Genomic DNA, 18,256 nt, shown 5'->3' on the forward strand with positions numbered 1-18,256 from the left:
TATAAACGTGCTAATGGGGAGCTGCCTGGCTATTTGGCAGCGGGAATAACCAATAACATTTTGTAAAAGCTCATTTCTCTCTCTAATCAGAGACAGACTTTGTTTTTGGACCGGCTGCTTTTCTTCGGGCTCTCGGTGAATAGTTGGCTGAACAAAAGCAGCAGTGGAGGGAAAAAGACTCAAAGGCCAATGATTTGATTTGCCTCCAATTTGCCACTTTTCCTCATCCCTTCTTCTCAATTTAGCTTTCTACACACACAGACACACAGACACACACAGACACACACACACACACACACACACACACCACACACACACCTCTTATGAGAGTGGCCATTATTTAGCCGGTAATCGAGCACCGTCTCTCCGTCAGTCGCTTGTGTGCACGAGCGGTGGCTGAGGAAGAGGAGTTTCACTACTACACAACATTTATCTGATTTGTGAGGCACTTTGCGAAGGGGGGGGGGGTGGATCCATAATGTAAAACACTATGTGTAGGACAAAAACACACAAATCGAACAATGACTACACTTATAATAGGTTTCATTTTTACATTCCTCTCCCCTTGTTTACAGGGGACAATCGAAAAGGTGACGACTCAAACAGAAATATTTTCTCACAGTGTATTTTTTACACTGACAGATCATAAATAAAGATTTTCCATAAAGTGACAATAGCAGATAATTTCAATGTAATTAAATAAGTATGATTGTATTTAGAGTTTAAACCTCGAGTCACGTTGTTCTGTGCTTTTCTCCCCAAACCTCCATCTCACGACTTTAATGTTGCGTGACTTCTTCACATTTTCTCGCCACCACCGGCTTAGCGAATTTTCCCGACAGGATCTGTTTCATTTTGAAGTTGCAGTTTCATATTGGTTTCGGGGGTCAGTTATCTGAGGCTGTCACAGCACGCGAAAGAAGAAGGAAAAACAAATCTACAGAGAGGAAATGGAAAACCTGCCTGTCAGAGTCTGGATCTTTTTTTTTATAATCAAGCTTCTTGGTGTAAACAAATGTCAGAGCAGCTCTGTCAGCTGAACCGGATCCTGTGATTGGACGAGGCTGGGGTTGGAACGCGGCGTGTCGGCCGTGACTCACGACCACATTCAGGACGCTCTGCTCGGGCCGGTGGTTGTGAGACGGCGAGCGTGATGCCGGATCAGGAGCGTTACTCATCCTCGCTGCAGCTCCGGATGAGGACTTGAGCAGAGAACTGATCCAACAGCTGTTTGAAGTGTTTGTATCTGAGAGAACTGAGCTGGTTCTGCTGTGAGCGTCCGTCCCACACACCACTGATTATAAAAACAACCGTAAATAACAAGGGCGACGTGACGGCTCCACAAAGTGAAGCCACAGTGGGGGACTGTAAACCCCGCCTCCTCCATCAGAGTAGATGTTAAATCTGTCAAAGATGGTTTCTGTCATTTCACTGATGTTTGTTCAGTTTGGTTTTAATTTGTTATTTGATGATATAAAAACAGGCTGAGACATCATGATTGACAGCTGAGACTGACTCCTGATTGGTCGAGAACATATGATGACAGGACCTGTGACTCTCAGCTGTCAATCACGATGTCTCAGCCCGATTTAATATCGTCAAATAACTAATTAAAACCAAACGTAATAGATTAATGTCTTTAAAAACCTCCTAAAATGAAACACACCTTAACTCAGATGTTTTTAGTTTGGATGTGGAGGAGGCGGGGCTTATGAGCTCGACGCCAGCAAGCCACCAGGGGGCGATCAAGATGATTCTATCATGTCGTCCATCTCTATACACGATCAAGACACAACTGATAAAGAGATAATCTCTCGCAACATGTGATCCGAATGGAAAATGGATGGTTTTCTTAATGTGCAGTGTGTTGCGCTCTCAGGGCCGCCGTACACCTGTCAGCTGATTGGTCGATTGGCTGATTGAGCCAGCACTCGTCACGGTGACATCACAGGTTTACAGGTTGTAGGTGACAGCAGCGATGTTCAGCCTCTCTCTTTGAGTTCTGGCTGTTTCACTGTATATTCAGTCCGTCGGTGCTGATCTGAGATCCATGATGCCGCTGCAGAGCCTCCGTACAGAGAGGGAGGATCAGACACGTGACACATGTGAGCTTTGGAACAAATAACACGCCATAAACATTCCTCACACATCCTCCACCACAACACGGTTGCACCCCCGACTAGCCACTCAGCTGCGGCACAATGAAACACAGCTTAGTTAGCAATCACATTGATTGATTGCCCCATAAGTGGTCTATAACTCTATTACACCCCCTCTGCCCCATTGATCTGCTGATAGTGCCGATTAATGATGATTCTAATTGTCTGGCCGTGAAGACGAGGAGGCTTTGTTCGCTTCCCGCCATAATAACGGCCTAATAACTCTGTGGAAAAAATACAATTTACTGTCCCGTGCACGTCGGACCACCAGAGCCAATCGCTGTTGACAAGCGCGCGCACGCACACACACAGACACACACAGATTACACATTAACTGAAACAAATGGTGCGACAGAGGGTGAGGAGCTGCAGGGGAGACTCAGTCAGCAGAAACATGGAGACGTCCTCGTCTGTGTGTGGATTTTCATTTGTGTTTGACGGGAGATGAAGAGGAAACATCTCCGTGAGGTTTCGGGCTGATGGGGGAGAGGGAAGTCGGAGCAGTGAGCGTAAACAAAGCCGCCGTCGACCGGGGCTGTGATTGTTTTTCTCCTGAGACACTTTTAAACGATGTTTTCCTAAAAGTCTGAGACAGATCGAGAAATGAACGGCGTCTTTCCCAGAGTTTGTGTTGGAAGTTTAAAGTTGTTAAGGCATTTTCTTGTGTTTCCAGTATTCTGGCTGTGACGAGCTCCTCTAAACTCTTAATCGTGTCTGAATTCATCCTGAGATATTTGTTTTCTTCCAGTTTCACGACTTGGCGGCTTCTAAGAAAAGTATCCCTTACATATTCTCTCCTTTATTTGTTATTAATTAATCAATAAATGTAAAAGTTTCCCGTCATCTGTCGTTTGAATCTGTGCGAACACCTCAAACATGAGATGCTAAAACTTTCCGTCGTGTTCATTCTGTTTTCCTAGACTCTGTGATTTCCTCCGCTCTCAGCCTCTCCGCCCTTCTTTGATTGTTTCCCGTCTCTAACCCCCTGTTCGTTCATGCAGCGACAGCGAGATAAGGAGATGTGTATGCTGCAGGTCGTCATTTTAAATGGAAACCTGCTATACAAGGGCACAGTAGCATTAAAGGTGCAAAGACCCAAAGCTGCGATAAGCAGGGCGACAACTGTGGAAAGTCCTGAAGCCCTGAAAACCTAATCGTCTAATTTAAATAAGAATGTGTTTGTCACAAAGAAACAGGATTTTGTTTCTTTGTGACAAAGCTCAACAACAACAAATGATGCATATTTACACACACACACACACACACACGCAGCAGGACTGAAACCAGGTCACAGCACATTGCTCATCTGCTCAGGATTGATTTATTTTGCATCTCCGTCAAAACGCGTCATGTTAAAACCATCTAGATGTAAATCTGCGTCGCCAGAACTTCCTGACGAAGCAAAACCGAGCATGTTGGTGAACGTGGTCGATCCTCATGAGTGTGGAAAGCTGCTGAGTCTGATAACGTGGAGTCCGGACGTGTGACAGGGTGAAGCCAGGTGAAGGAGGTCGGCTGCTTCTCCTGCTTGTGATTCAAGTCCGTCTTCTGGAGCTCAACCCCCCGCCCTCCAACTTCACCTCCGACCACCGACTGTTTAAAACACGCTTCAACTCATTGTTAGAAACGCACCTCTTCTCTTTAGCCCTCTTTTCAAGTTGAGAACTATTTTTACCCAAGCAGATTATTTATCATGTGAATCTGCTCCTCTGCTTTAAATAACTGTTTGGAAAAATAAAGAAATCTAATAGAAGTAAAGCAGCGTTGGCTTCATGCCCTGCAGCTGAAGCAGCCGTCTGAAGGGGACAAATGCCCGGTCGCACAGTCAGAACTGTACAATCACAAAACGTAGTCGGTGCAAACGTGTCCGAAAGATCGAGCCAGTGACCTCCAGACGTTTCCCTGGAGCCACAATCATAACGCTGCTCTTCTTCTCTCTGTGTCCCCCAGATGACCCAGGAACAGTGCACTCATAGGAACAATGTCCAGAGTTCAGAGAAACCACAAGTGTACAAAGTGGGAATATACGGCTGGAGGAAACGCTGCCTTTACTTCTTCGTCCTGCTGCTGATGATCCTGATCCTCATCAACTTGGCGCTGACTATCTGGATCCTCAAGGTCATGAACTTCACCATAGTAAGTCTGCTGCTTCCACTGATGGAGTCATGGTGTCAAAGTGTCATCGTGTGTTGTTGTGTTGCAGGAATACGTGTGTGTGGCTGATGTTTTTCCTCTGGTTCACACTGACGTCATGTTTGTTTCCTGCTGATGTTTGGATCCATTTGTGGAAGTTTGGTTCTTAATCTATGCTGGATTTTCATACTTTCTTTATAATGTGTTCCAGTTTTACTCCAGTGGGTCCGAAACTTTTCAGTGTTTGTTGTGTTTGTGCTTTAAATTAACCTGCTGTTGCTAAAGACTTCAAGCTTAACGATTTACAGCCTGATTTGCAAACCGGGCCTCTGTTCGGTGCTCGATCAGAAGTCACTGTGTCTCCAAACACAAGATTAGATAAATAGATAGATAGATAGATAGATAGATAGATAGATAGATAGATAGATAGATAGATAGATAGATAGATAGATAGATAGATAGATAGATAGATAGATAGATAGACAGATAGACAGATGGATAGAGAGATAGATGTACTTCATTGATCAGGAAATGATTGTGTTACAGCAGCGTTGAGGCATTGCACAAAGAGCGAAGTAGCAATCGGAGAAAGCAATAATCCTTGAGGGAAACACAAAGTGCATCGTGCTCGGTTCCTTTTCTATTTGGCCCGGACGGGTTCAGACAGTAAAATGCTACCTGAGCCGCTCTCTGTTCTTTACAACGTCCACTGAAGCGTTTCACCTCCTCCAGCCCGATGTGTCACAGAGGAGCAGGAGGAGCAGGAGGAGCAGGAGGAGCAGGAGGAGCAGTCAGATTCACTGTGTCTCTCCTCGTGTCGGCTTCGTGATCAAACGTGGACCAGACACACGTTTCTTCTGCTCACAGATCGAATGAACGAAACTAAAAACAAGATGTAGCCTGAGCTGCAGTTATAAGATGAATTTGACAAGTCGTGTTGTGTTATAATCTCCTCAGGGTCAAAGAATCTGAAAATCTGGACAATGATGACGTGTCTTTAATTCCTTATTTTAAATTGTTTATCTTTTGCAACAATAAGAGCAGAAATATGCTTTTTCTAATTGTTCTTAAATGTTGTTTGATGACGGGAAATCCTCACGAGTTTGTAGAGAAGTAACATGTTGAGAAGGTTCCTTATGATCAATGCATTTAGTTTTATTAAAGAGCATTTGCACCGTGTATCTTCTGGAGGTTCGTGGTGATGCAGTCGTTCATCATCGTGTTTCACATCTCGTCTTTCATGCATCTGGCCCCAGGGTGTGTGAGACTTTACGAACTGGTGGATTCAGTCGGTTTAATCAGACAATTAATGAGCAATAAACCAACAAAACAGACATTTACCTTCATAAAGTTAACATGAACATGTCAATGATCAGTTCTGCCTCCAACATGAATCTTTGCTCTCACTCGTCCTTCTGCACCGGTCTGCCTCACGTCTGCCGCTGCTCAGTAATCCACTGTGTCTGTGATGAGTCAGATGCAACACACACACACGCACATAAAAACAGGAGCACGTGGCGCCTGCTGTGAATAATACATGAGGTCTGCTTCACAGCGAGGCTTTAATATGAGATCTACATAAATCAGAGAGCGGTTTCTCAGATGCTGAGCCGTATGTTCTGACAGAGCGCAGCGCTCGCAGCGTTCTAATGTTTCTAATGTGTCTGCCTGCAGACTGTGGGAGAGGAAGAGGGTTCGGTGGATGTGTTTGAAAAGGAAGGAAGAGAAATCAGAGCCGACGAGGAGAGGACGCACCTCCGTCCTCCTCCGGCTCCGCCCACGACTTTTCCTCCTCCTGTCAGTTTGTCAAACATGTTGGTTCATGAGCTGAAAGTCATTCTCCGTCAAAACATTAATTACAAACACTTCTCACATCTATTTCACAGAACAGATGTGTAGGACGAGCAGATCAGAACTTATTATGTGATGTTTTGGTCCTAGACCTTCATCAAGAAAACAGTTTGTGGGTTTTAATTCGCAAGAACGAGGGACATTTTCCTTGTAGGGGTCTGACTCCACCTCCGAATGCACGATTGTTGGATTGTTGGATTTTTCTGTCTTGATCTGAACATCAGCCACATGTTGATCTCGAGTTTTACCATCTTAACGTTTATCGTACGCAAATCTACAAGTGGCAAAGATTAATAAGCGCTTTAAGCTCTTTACCATCTTTAGTCTGAGTTCTGTGGTGCCACCTCCACTGGAATCATCCAGTACCCAGCCGGTTGCCCATGACTACACATGGCTGGACAGCAAGTATACTAATAGTTTGTGTATGTGGTCGATGACCCCCCTCATCTACAACTACACGTCCAGATAACGCTGCAGTTTGCACTACAGGTCCAAAGTTAATAGAATTCCCATTAAATTAAGACAACGTGTTGAAATGCTTCTGCTTAGGATCAAGCTTGATTCAGAACCACCACCCACTGGAGGGATCCTCCCACTGTGGCGTTCGCGCTGCATCGTCCATGAGTCTGAGCCCGAGGAGTCGAACCGTCTCCGAGCGGCAGCAGCTTCGTCTGAAACGTCTTCAGAGAGTTTCCTGCGGCGGTGAAGTGAACAGTCTGTGGATTTAACGTGTGAGAGATCTGCAGCGTCAGTCAGCTGAGTGTGTGAGACTGTTAATGTCAGGAGTGTGTGTGTGTGTGTGTGTGTGTGTGTGTGTGTGTGTGTGTGTGTGTGTGCAGCTCATACACATGCCCACCCCCCCGTCATGTTAAATAGACTTGTCCCTGCAGAGTTGGCAGTGGGGTGGTTTCCTCAGATTGATGCAGATTAAAGCGGCTGCACCTCGTGTACATGTCGCTCCACAGTCGCCGCGGTAATGAGTAAAACGGGAGAGTGATGCATTAACCACCGCCCCCCCCCACACACTCCCTCCGTGACCGTGTCCTTCCACTCCAGTGAACCAGGCCTATTTGCCAGTTTGAAAAGAGGCTCCCTGCCGGGAGGAAGGAGCTGAGAGAGAGAGTTGAATATTGTTAACGTGTGAATGTCGGCGTTCCTCCTGATTAGCTGAACTTCTGCTGCCCTGAACCTGAACCTGCAGCTGAACAGGAGAAGGAGTCAGACTCATGTGTTCCCTTAAAAACTTAATTACATTTATTGATTCAGTCAGTGGGGGTCACTGCGTCCACACATAGAACAGGTGTAGTTCTGTTTGAATCAATAAGGAGGCGTCAACGCTCCCCAATAAACACGGCCCCAGGCATATCTTTACACGTCAGATCTATCTTTGTGTGTTTTTAACTTGTCTTAACTTGTGTTTTCGCTTTGGGAGTTTTTCAAAAACGTGGGCGACTGACAGCTCAGCACCCGAACACATCGTGTGTGTGCAGCTGCTGACAGGAGAGGTTTCATGAGAGTGAAACGACCAAGTGGCTTTATTTTGGACGAGTTCATTTCCCTTCCTCAGATAAATATCAGCCCACTTCCCTGAGCTTTTCTACAGGAATCATTCAGGACTTTCTCCACAGTCAACTGGACGATAACACACACGACTCGTTCCTGCTGTGGATGAAGTGGAGTCAACATCTGCTTCACAACAGGACTGATCTATCGTACCTCAAGTCAAATATCAAATATCAAGTCAAATTTAAATACAACTTCTTTCACACACGGACGTCAGATCAGTCTCTTGCCCAAGGACACTTGTGCAGATTACTGGAGCCCAGCATCAAACTACCAACCTTCTGCAGAGGGTGGATGGACGTTCAGGAGACGGGAGGAGAAATGATGTGAAGATACAAATGGAGAAAGACTCACTTCACTTTCAGTTAAATTAAAACACTCCAACTGCCTCCAAGCAATTCAAACTTTAAAAGTCTACATTTGAGTAGAAGATCAGATTCATCTCCAGAGGATATTTAAACATGTAGGAGACTTTAATCTGGACATTAATCACAGAGGATTCACAGTGAAGGGACTGAGCATCATTATGTGAAGTGATGGGAGTTAACTTTGTTACTGCAGAGCACTTGAACAGGACACACAACAACAGCAGGGACAGTGCGTCCTCTCCCTGCTGCCGGGAGGAGATTAATGACGGGGAGACAAACACAGCAAACACCTTCCATTTCCTCCACCTGCGGTCCCACCGGAGCTTCTGCTGAAAGCGAGGTGAACTGTCGTGACTGCGTGAAACGGATCCCTGCTCCTGGGAGACGGAGCCTGGACCACGGGGTCGAGGCTGGGAGACGAGTGAGAGGATCCCCGGAGGGAAGCAGCTAAACGGGGCCTGAAGGGCCAGCAGCTCTGCCTCTCGGGGGCCCGGGGGGGGGGTTTGACCTTCCCCTCTTCAGCCAAACACTCCAGCCCGCACCAGTTCGCCAACAGCATCCAGACGAGTGTGTTCTGGTTGGTTGACGACAGATTCCAGCGTTGAAATTTGGCGAGGTCACGCCGAGGTCTGATTCTTAAACACTGAAGATCTGAGGCTGTATTTTGGAGCCTGGGAAGTTACATCACAGAATTTAATATTCAAAACTCCTTTTCCTTGCTTCCCTCTGCAGAAATCTATCCATCCATGTAGTTTTCATTTTATTTGGTTGTGAGATTTCCTCAGCTTCTCTTTCCAACCCCTCATAGAAACTACACTGAAAACGAACCAGGACTAAATATAGAGATGTTAAATATATCCGCAGCAATGAGTCACGTCCGAAGAACTAAAACCAGGATCAAATAGACGTCACTGGGGATTTTGGGCCATAATTCCCAGCTCTGAGCCAGTTGAGGAATCTGTTCTGTTGCGTCATCGGACATTTCATGAAAGCTGAAAGAAAAGAGAGACGAGTCACTCAAGTCTCATTTAACGTTAGATACAGAAATGGATGGAGCCTTCTGCCTTTATCAGGACTCAGGGTTCGGCGTCTCTCAGAAAACTAAACCGTGAGGCCGAGACGCACGAGTCCACGGGCGTATCGGACGTACTCGCGAACTCAAAATAGCGAATTTGAGAACGGAGCCGGACAAAAAGTTAACATCCCCGAAGTCTTGAAGGGCAAATCTTACACGAGTCCGAACGTGAAGCATCTCGGATCCTTTATGTGACGAGACGCGGTTTGATATAAGAGCTGAGGTCTGTTCTATAAACAGTGAGTTAGGTTCCTCCTGTAATCTGAGCGAGCAGCACCACCCGTATTTATAGCTCACACGCAACGCCGCCAGCGTGTGGTCCTCGCTCGCCGGTCGGGCTGAGCTAAATGTGGCCTGTCATATAAAGAGCTGTGGAGCTTGTTGTTGTGCTGCTTTATGGGATGGAGTGATTTGGGCCGTTGCGGAGCGGTGGCAGCCGGAGAGTCTTCACTCAGCCTTAAAATGGTGTCATTTTCTATTAACCTCAGGGTGAGACGCTTTAAAGAGTCCGGGAAGCAAATTGTTAGCATTGTTTCTCTTTCTCTTTCTCGCCTCCTGCAGCCTCTGTCCCACAAATTGTGATTCTATATAATAATAATAAAATATACAATCACTGAAGTGCAGCAGCAGATGTTCAGAGGCAACATATTTTTTGAATGACTGAAGCGTTAAATTTATTAGCAGCTGCCGGGAACCGGGAGGTGGTCGGTGTGTGGGGGGGGGTGAGACGGACGGAGCACAGAACCGTCCCCTCAGAGACCAGCGCTCACGTCCACGGGTTCAGCTCTACAAGGATCCTGTGTGTGGAGGAACTGTTTTAACGTTTCCCGGCCGTCTCATCAGAATATTAAAGAGGTTTATTAATGCTGTCGTCACGAGTCATGAATATGAGATGGAGCTGGAGAGTAAATATAGAAACACTCAACATGTCTCAAACACTTCAGGTGGAAATTAACTCAGTTCAGTGACTTTATTGTCCAGTGTGCAACGAAATGAAGGGTCCCAGTGTTACAGACAAGTAGACATGTTATAGTTTAATACGTAAATAGGGTATTAAAGCTGATGAGTATATGTCAAACTGCATATTGCAAATGAATCAGTTAAAGGCATCACTTTGCTTATTTCACCCGTGTGGGGTCTTTCCTTTAAAGGATTTATATTCTGTTCATCTTCAGGTTCAGAGATTTAATAAGTTTTATTCCTTTGAAAGTGTTTTCACGCTCTAATGTTCAGAAAACATCACGTTCCTGTCCGTCGCTGCAGCTCCTCTCTTCAGCCTCTGTCTCAAACACTTGGTTTGAGCTCCTGTCTCTTTAAGACAGTGGCTCTGTGATGTCACGTTACCTCATGATGACATCACGATGATGCGGAGCGATGACGAGGTGTTTGAGGAGCTGTGGTGTTCCTGTTTGTGGAGATGAACTTTTACCTTCACAATAAAACACTGAAAAACACCACATGTCTCTCTGAGTGATGGAAACTGGGCTTTGAACCCGAAGCTGGAAACGGTTCATGAGAATAAGTTGTTTGTGCTGAAAGTCGTCAGGTTGTTTCAGGTGTTTTTTCCAGATTATGAAACATGAATTTCAAGAGGCAGCAGTTTCCCAAAAAGTAGAAGTTCTGATTTTAAAACTACTTCAGTCTGATGAGTTTTCTTATTTATTTATTTTGTTTAGGTAAACCGGGGGTTCAGTTTGAGTCTCAGTGCATTTGAAGAAGAACATCCTCCGCTCTGCTGTAGATTGTTGGTGATAGTGACGAGAGGAAAAAGCAGTAATTTCCCCTCTGATTGCCGCTTGTCGTCCTTCGAGCGGAGTTGATAAGCTGCTGAAAAACATCCTTGGTTTCCACTGGTGGAAAGGGGGGGGGTTAAGAGGAGTGATGAAGGAGACACGATGAAGGAGGCGAAGGAAGCAGCTGATGATGATGATGATGATGATGATGATGATGATGATGATGATGATGATGACTGGTTCTGCTCACTAGAAATACAGCTTCAGTCTTATTGTCATGACGTAATTGGTCGACAGAGAATTCACTACTTGTGTTTGCTGCCCTTCCTTGTTAACTTAGTCACCAGCACGCAATGCATCCTGGGATACGTTGGCCTCAGATGTGCAGGTTGCATCCTTTGTTGCTTCGGAACGAAAGGACGCACATGAACGGGAACAGCCTGTGATGCAGTCGGTCTTCAGATGCAGCCTCCGCACGACGTGGCTCCTGAATTCAGACGCACACTGAGAGTTTGTAGAATCTGCTGCAGGGGCCGGTTCCATCAAGTGTCCAGTTCATCAACTCCTCATCTTCCTCACGTTAGTTTGAGGGACGATCACAAGCAGGAGGACGACATGATGGACGGAGCAGAACCAGCAGAGAGACGAGTCGTGAATGATTGAAAAGGAAAAGGACTTGAGAACCTGACTGTGGATGAACAGGGACATGGAGTCCAAACTGAAATCAACAGGAAATGTGGAAATTAATGAGTAAACATTTGCTTTTTTAATTAGTTACGGTCGAGGTTTGTTTTTTACTCCTCCAAATATGTGTGTTTTAACACTATCAATATTATTTTGTTCCATTAATTAACATCAACCACTTCTTAAACTGGCTTCTTGGTTTTATCTGATTGTAAATTAAATGTGGACTAATGAATTCACCCTGATGAAGCCGTGTAAACCTGCAGCAGCACATGTTCACTGCTTTCAGTTTAATATCCAAACAATTAAATAAAAAAGTAGAGCTTAGTTAATTAGGCTTTAATGAGGTCAGCAGAACACTGAGACATCCATCACAGGGAGACATGTGGACGGACTCGTGGTGAGTGATGTGTTCGTGCTCTTCGAGGTAGGAAGAGAAAACGCAGCACATTTATTTTTCAGCATCTTGGGCGTCCGTAAAATAATCGTGATTCCGAGACGGGGTCATCGTCATGTTTGAGATCAGCAACTCGTTTCTTCACCTTTTGATTTAATTAGCTCTGTTTCAATTACCTGAAACGCAAATATCACAAAAGGTCATTAATTTGACTTTTCTGCATAAATCCTCACAGTTGCCTCACGTGCACGTGTAACGAGAGTTAAAGGAACAGAAATCCTTTGCCAACGTATTCAAATTTGTTTGCATCAATGAAGTTTCCTCTCTGATGCAACAACTTGTCTTTCACTCTCTAGTCCGTGAAGAATCTGTCGCGGGTGAGAACGACGTTTGACGTTTGAGCAGGTGCACCCCCGCTGCCGCCATAGATTGAACAAGATAATACATCCGTCAACCAAGTTTTGTTCAAATGTGTTCAGCAGTTTTTGTGTAATCCTGCCAACGATCAGAGGAACTAAATGAAAACATAACTTCCTTGGTGGAGATAAACAGAGCGGCTCTCAGTAGAGTGCAGCTCGCAAATGTTAAAGAAAAGGATTAATAATTATTGGATCCTCCCCAAAATAAAATGAGGTCTTTCTTGACCCAGGTTCCGTCCCTCCGCCGAGTTTTGTGGAAATATGTTCTGTAGTTTTTGCGTAATCCTGCTGACAAACAAACAAACAAACAAACAAACAAACAAACAAACTGGTAGAAAACACAACTTCTTTGGCCGAGGTGAGAAAGAGAAAGACGGATCCTCAGCTAAGGTCAAAGCTCGGACAGTTTTTCTCATTCAGGTCCATCTTCGTCCCCCATGAATTAGTCCGAAGCGTCCAAACAACACAATCTCGCCACCAGCCGACAGAATGCAGGATTGGCTGCTGGCGACATTAAACCCTCGCTGTTGATGAGATGGGAGTTACTGGCTCTCATTGGGGACAATTAAAGCTCGGTACCTCCAACAGCCTTTACTGAAAGGTCAACAGAGAGAGGGATGGAAGAAAGAGCCGGGGGACGGAGGGAGAGAGAAACCATCAGCAGTCTGTTTCCACAGCTCACATTGCAATTCATTTCAGCAGAATGAAAGGAATAATGAGCGCGGGACAATCGGCGCTCGGTGCATTCCGGAGCTGTGGAATGGAGTTACAGCCGAAGACACTAATTACATTTGAGGCAGAGTCTGTTAACTTCACGAATCCAGCGCTCAGGGGACGACTTATAAAGCTCAACTTCAACACTTTATGGTCCCTAATGGGAGAATTAGTTTGCTGCGAGGCGTCCAACAAGACGCATAATTACAAAACATGATGAGATTCGAACGCGGGGACATACGGAGTCACACTCCATGATCTCGCTGTCAGGGGCGTTTTCCAATGTAGCTGTGAAAATATTAGATTTTTGTCCCGCTGTTAAATGCCCAACAAATTAACAATCAGGGGAGGGGGGTTAATGAAACAAACAAAACGGAGAGTTGTACTTTTTACTGGTGTATATCACAGTAATTGGGCTGATGGGCCACTGCAGCAGAACAAACTTCCACGAGTTCAGCTAAAGGATTAAATGTGAAGTTGCAGCAAGAAACAAGTTTTCAAACTCTCACCACAGTCGAGTTGTAAATCACATTTCACACATTCAATCAAGGGAAGGCTCAGTGGACAATCTGGTACCTGGAGGAACCGGGTGAGAATATAAACTGATGAGTAAAGTATTACAAACAGGTTGGCTGGTGGGGGGGGGGGATTCTGTGTTTTTACAGTTTTCAAAAGTCGAGTCCGTGAAGTCTTGTGGTGCTCGTGACCTCCGACCTTGCAATTCTCTGAAAGCCCAAAGTGAAGTTCTCAGAACTTGTCTCCACACTTCGACTTCACCGCTGCAGCTCATCAAGTTCCTCATTGATCAAACTCTCGAGTGTCATCAGCAGAAATCAGCGTCGTCTTGTGTCCTGATGACGTCGCTCGACAATCAAGCGCACTCGTCTGCTCCGGTTCTGGCTTCACCTCCGACAGATGATTAACACACATTCACACTGACGACCGGAGACTCGTCAGCGAAATCACCGGCTGAACGTGATTGGTCGAGGTGCTTGCGGATCTCCGTCCCTCCGTGCAACACGATAACTCCTCCCTGCCTAACACGGCGTAAAGAGATTAAACATTACACCTTCTGCAACAGCGCATATAAATGTGAACTTTCCTGGAAGTATAATTACCGACCTGCCATAAAAGAAATCATGTCCGGACAGATTAGATTGAAACGCAGCGGGAACAAGCCACCGAGGTTTCAAACCGTCGTATAATCTGTCCAGCAGCAGCACATTATGATCAGCATAATGTTCTGAGACCAGTAATATGTTAAACAATCAGCCCACTGTTTAAATTAGAATAGGAGAGTGTGGGTAATGTTAACATGCAGCCTGCGTGGTGTGAGGATTCGGGATGTGTGCTGGGAGGGAATCGTTAATGTGAGGCCTCACGCAGCGGAAATACAAAATAAGTCAAAGTAATTCACGGCCACCAAGTCGCAGGAAGTAACGTCCCCTGATGTGCACGAGGCTCCGTGCAGAACATTTGTGAACAAAGTGAAACAGACGGAGGAGAAATCTAGAAGGTTCGAGTCTGAACTGCGTCACAGTGACTCACACGTCAGCGTCTGTTCTCGCTGCTTCGACCATCGACTGAATAAAGACACGTTTCCACTGCTGTTGTACGAAAAGGAAACTAAATGATCTCCGATACGCAGCCGTCTCGCTTTTCACGTCAGTCGGAGTCAGAGTCTGTGATGAAGGAGTGGAGCCACGGTGTCAAGGTCCCACCCATACACGCCCCCAACCAATCACAAGGATACAACAGTGTGAGTGACAGCTAGTACTGTCCAATGGGTGCAGCTGGCAGGTGTAGGTGGGCGACTCTCAGTCAGGCTCCACCCCCCATGCCTCCAAATATGGTTACTACTGGTTTCCAAAAACAAGATGGTGCTGAACACAATGTCCAACTCAAGGCTCACAGACCAAAGGGCTCGTCAGACTTTTACATTCCAAGGATTTGTGATATTTTCATGATCGTTTCTCCTTGTGAACCAAATCCTTTTGTTTTTTAACAGCTCTACAGACATGATGAATAATCGGACAACAGCACTTAGGTCCCTGAGAAGCTGTGTGTTGTTGTTTGTCTCTAAATGTCCAGGATTAAGCCCCGATGTCCACTGGCTCCAGTCCCCTGTCCTCCTCATAGGATAATGTAAATAACCTTTATCTATCGTGATCAGGAGCGTAACATCTTCATCTTCGCTGACGTCTCCTGAAAACTTTGTTCTCCACTTTCCATGGCTCGTCAGTGTTTATGACAGAGTGCGAGTTCGAGTTGTGTCCAAGTGGGTTACATCTTCCTCCAGGTCCGAGTCCGGCAGCTGACTGCAGACATTCTTCAAGAGAAGCTGGGTTCAGCCCGAGTTCAACATCTGAGAAGGCATCAAACCTCGTTGGGCGTTTTAAAGCTTTTCAAACACAGAAATGATTCATCCGTCGCACTGATGGGCTCTAAAACTTTATTGGGCCTGATATCGACAGAGTTGTGATGAAAAAAGATTCTTCCATCGTCAAGACCCCGAAAGAAAAGAACAAGTTCTGCTTCAAAGGTTAACAGACAAATACTGTGTTGTACTTTGGTGTTTACGAGTTTGTTTGAGTGTCGTAACACTCACAAAGACACACACACACACACACACACACACACACACACACACACACACACACACACACACACACACACACACACTGGGCTAATGAGGCATCAGGCAGCTGATGTGAGAGATGAAATTATTGTGACCTGAAAATCATTAGTGCGACTCTGACAGACTGAAACACATAATTACTGCTGCTGCCGTGACCTTGACCAAGGTCGTCCAGCGCCGCTCCTGACCAGATGACACGTGAACACGACGACACGTGAACGACCACATGTGGGATCACGTCAGTCTCCATTAGTCAACCTGTGTCAACAGCTTCCTGCAGCAGCTTGAAACCACAACTGGCTGAGGGTTTACAAACCTGCAGCCTGGTCTTCATTTACAATCTTCTGAGCTTCCTCAATACAAGAGAACAGTGGGAACGGTTTCTTACTGCTAGAATTTAAAAAGGTCACAAAAAAAAGCTGCAACATTTAGTGTAAAAAGTTCGTTAAAAAGTTTGTGTGTTGCTGAACTGCGATTCCATCTCGTTGCTGTTTGTGGTAGAAGTTGAGAAAAGCTCTTGTGCTCACAGACGCTGTTTGAACGTGTGTTTGTGAATTTACTGTAAAGTTCTGTGAGTCGTCGTCAAGACAGAAAAGCTCTGGATTCAGAGCTTTTATCATTTTGAACTGAAGTCATGGACACGGACTCCAAGGACACGACTGTCTGACGCCGTCTCCTCTCGGACGCCGTCTCCTCTCGGAGGCCGTCTCCTCTCTGGCGCCGTCTCCTCTCTGACGCCGTCTCCTCTGGACGCCGCTCTCTCTGGCCGTCTCCTCTCACGCCGCTCTCTCGGACGCCGTCTCTCTCTGAGCGCTCTCTGACTCTCCTCCCTGACGCCGTCTCCTCCCGACGCTCCTTCTCTCTGCGCCGTCTCCTCTCTGACGCCGTCTCCTCCTGACGCCGTCTCCTCCACGCCGTCTCCTCCCTGACGCCGCTCTCCCCGCCGTCTCTCCCGGACGCCGTCTCCTCCCGACGCCGTCTCTCCCGACGCCGTCTCCTCTCGACGCCGTCTCTCTCACGCCGTCTCCTCTCTGACGCCGTCTCCTCTCTGACGCCGTCTCCTCTCTGACGCCGTCTCCTCTCTGACGCTCTCTCTCGGGCCCGTCTCTCTCTGACGCCGTCTCCTCTCTGACCCGTCTCCTCCCTGACGCCGTCTCCTCTCGGACGCCGTTCCTCTCCTGCGCCGCTCTCCTGCGCCGTCTCCTCTGCGCCGTCTCTCCTGACGCCGCTCTCCCTGACGCCGTCTCCTCTCGGACGCCGTCTCCTCTCTGACGCCGTCTCCTCTCGGACGCCGTCTCCTCTCTGACGCCGTCTCCTCCTGACGCCGTCTCCTCTCGGACGCCGTCTCCTCTCTGACGCCGTCTCCTCTCGGACGCCGTCTCCTCTCGGACGCCGTCTCCCCTCCGTTATTCCACTTCAAAAGGTTCCTCTGTTTCACTGGGTTGCAGCTGTTTGGCGTTTTGCTTCCCAGGCGATGATGTGAGTTACATCAGCTTGTGAGGTTGTGTTTCAAAGAATAAGCTTTGTGCGAATCATTTTTTAGTTTGTTGATGTGAAAAAGGTTCAGTTGTGTTCGTCAACAGAAGTTAGGGAGAATTTTAGGATTCAAGCCGCTCGAGCTGCGAGGGAACAGACGAGCTCTCTGATCTCTGGAAACCTCACTGATTCTCTTTCTGCAGAACGGAAATCCATCTTCTTATTGATTAATGTTTTTGACATGAAGATGAATGGAAGTGGAGAAGGAGAAGAAGAAGAGGAGAAAATGGGAGAATTAGAAGTAGAGGGCAAAAGGAAGGAAGGGAAAGGGCGAAGAGTGAAGGAGAGAGGGAGCTTAGAAAAGAGAAGAAGTGGGAAAGCAAGAGATTAAGAGTCATTAAGTGAGTCTGAGGAGATTTAAAGATGAATAAAGAGCAGAGGAAAGAAGAAGGTCAGGTTCTTTGAAGCCGTGTTGTGTTCCCAGATGACTCCAGCGCTCTTTGCTCTTAATGGGAGGTTTGTTCTTCATCTGTTTCACTTAGTTTTAGTTGTTGCATGATTTTTAAAACAGAACAACAAGAGTGTGCAGGGAACTTAAAACACAGAAAACAGTTATTGATAAAATAACAATGTAGAACAGAATCAGAAAGAAAGACTCTAAGTCCCAGTTCTGACATTCTGTCAAATACAGACTTTTGTTTTGAGACACTTTAATCAATAGTTTGTAAGATTGAAGCTTAAATGTTTTAATGTTCACAGGAATGAAAACTTCTTTACTTCATAACTTAACGATATTTTACCCTAAATAACGGCTTTAACTGTCTGGAAACCTGCTGCTCTAAAAGTTGTGGTGGTGGTAGAAGCATTGGAGGAACTGTTCCGTCCTCAGTGAGGAACTGTTCTGTCCTCAGTGAGGAACTGTTCCGTCCTCAGCGAGGAACTGTTCCGTCCTCAGCGAGGAACTGTTCCGTCCTCAGCGAGGAACTGTTCCGTCCTCAGCGAGGAACTGTTCCGTCCTCAGCGAGGAACTGTTCTGTCCTCAGTGG

The 18,256-nt window shown here is 46.3% G+C and overlaps 1 protein-coding gene across 3 annotated transcripts in view; it reads left to right on the forward strand.

Annotated features, from left to right (window-relative positions):
- The window catches only part of sgcd (sarcoglycan, delta (dystrophin-associated glycoprotein)), a 117,732-nt gene that overhangs the window by 39,496 nt on the left and 59,980 nt on the right, over window positions 1-18,256 (forward strand). For all 3 annotated transcript variants that reach the window (XM_047343645.1, XM_035178680.2, XM_035178681.2), the window contains exon 2: window positions 4,110-4,295. In XM_047343645.1, coding sequence (XP_047199601.1) covers window positions 4,110-4,295 — 186 coding nt within the window. The remainder of the gene's footprint in view (window positions 1-4,109; window positions 4,296-18,256) is intronic.

Source organism: Hippoglossus stenolepis, chromosome 15 (genome assembly GCF_022539355.2).
Source record: "Hippoglossus stenolepis isolate QCI-W04-F060 chromosome 15, HSTE1.2, whole genome shotgun sequence".
Classification (NCBI taxonomy): Eukaryota; Metazoa; Chordata; class Actinopteri; order Pleuronectiformes; family Pleuronectidae; genus Hippoglossus; species Hippoglossus stenolepis.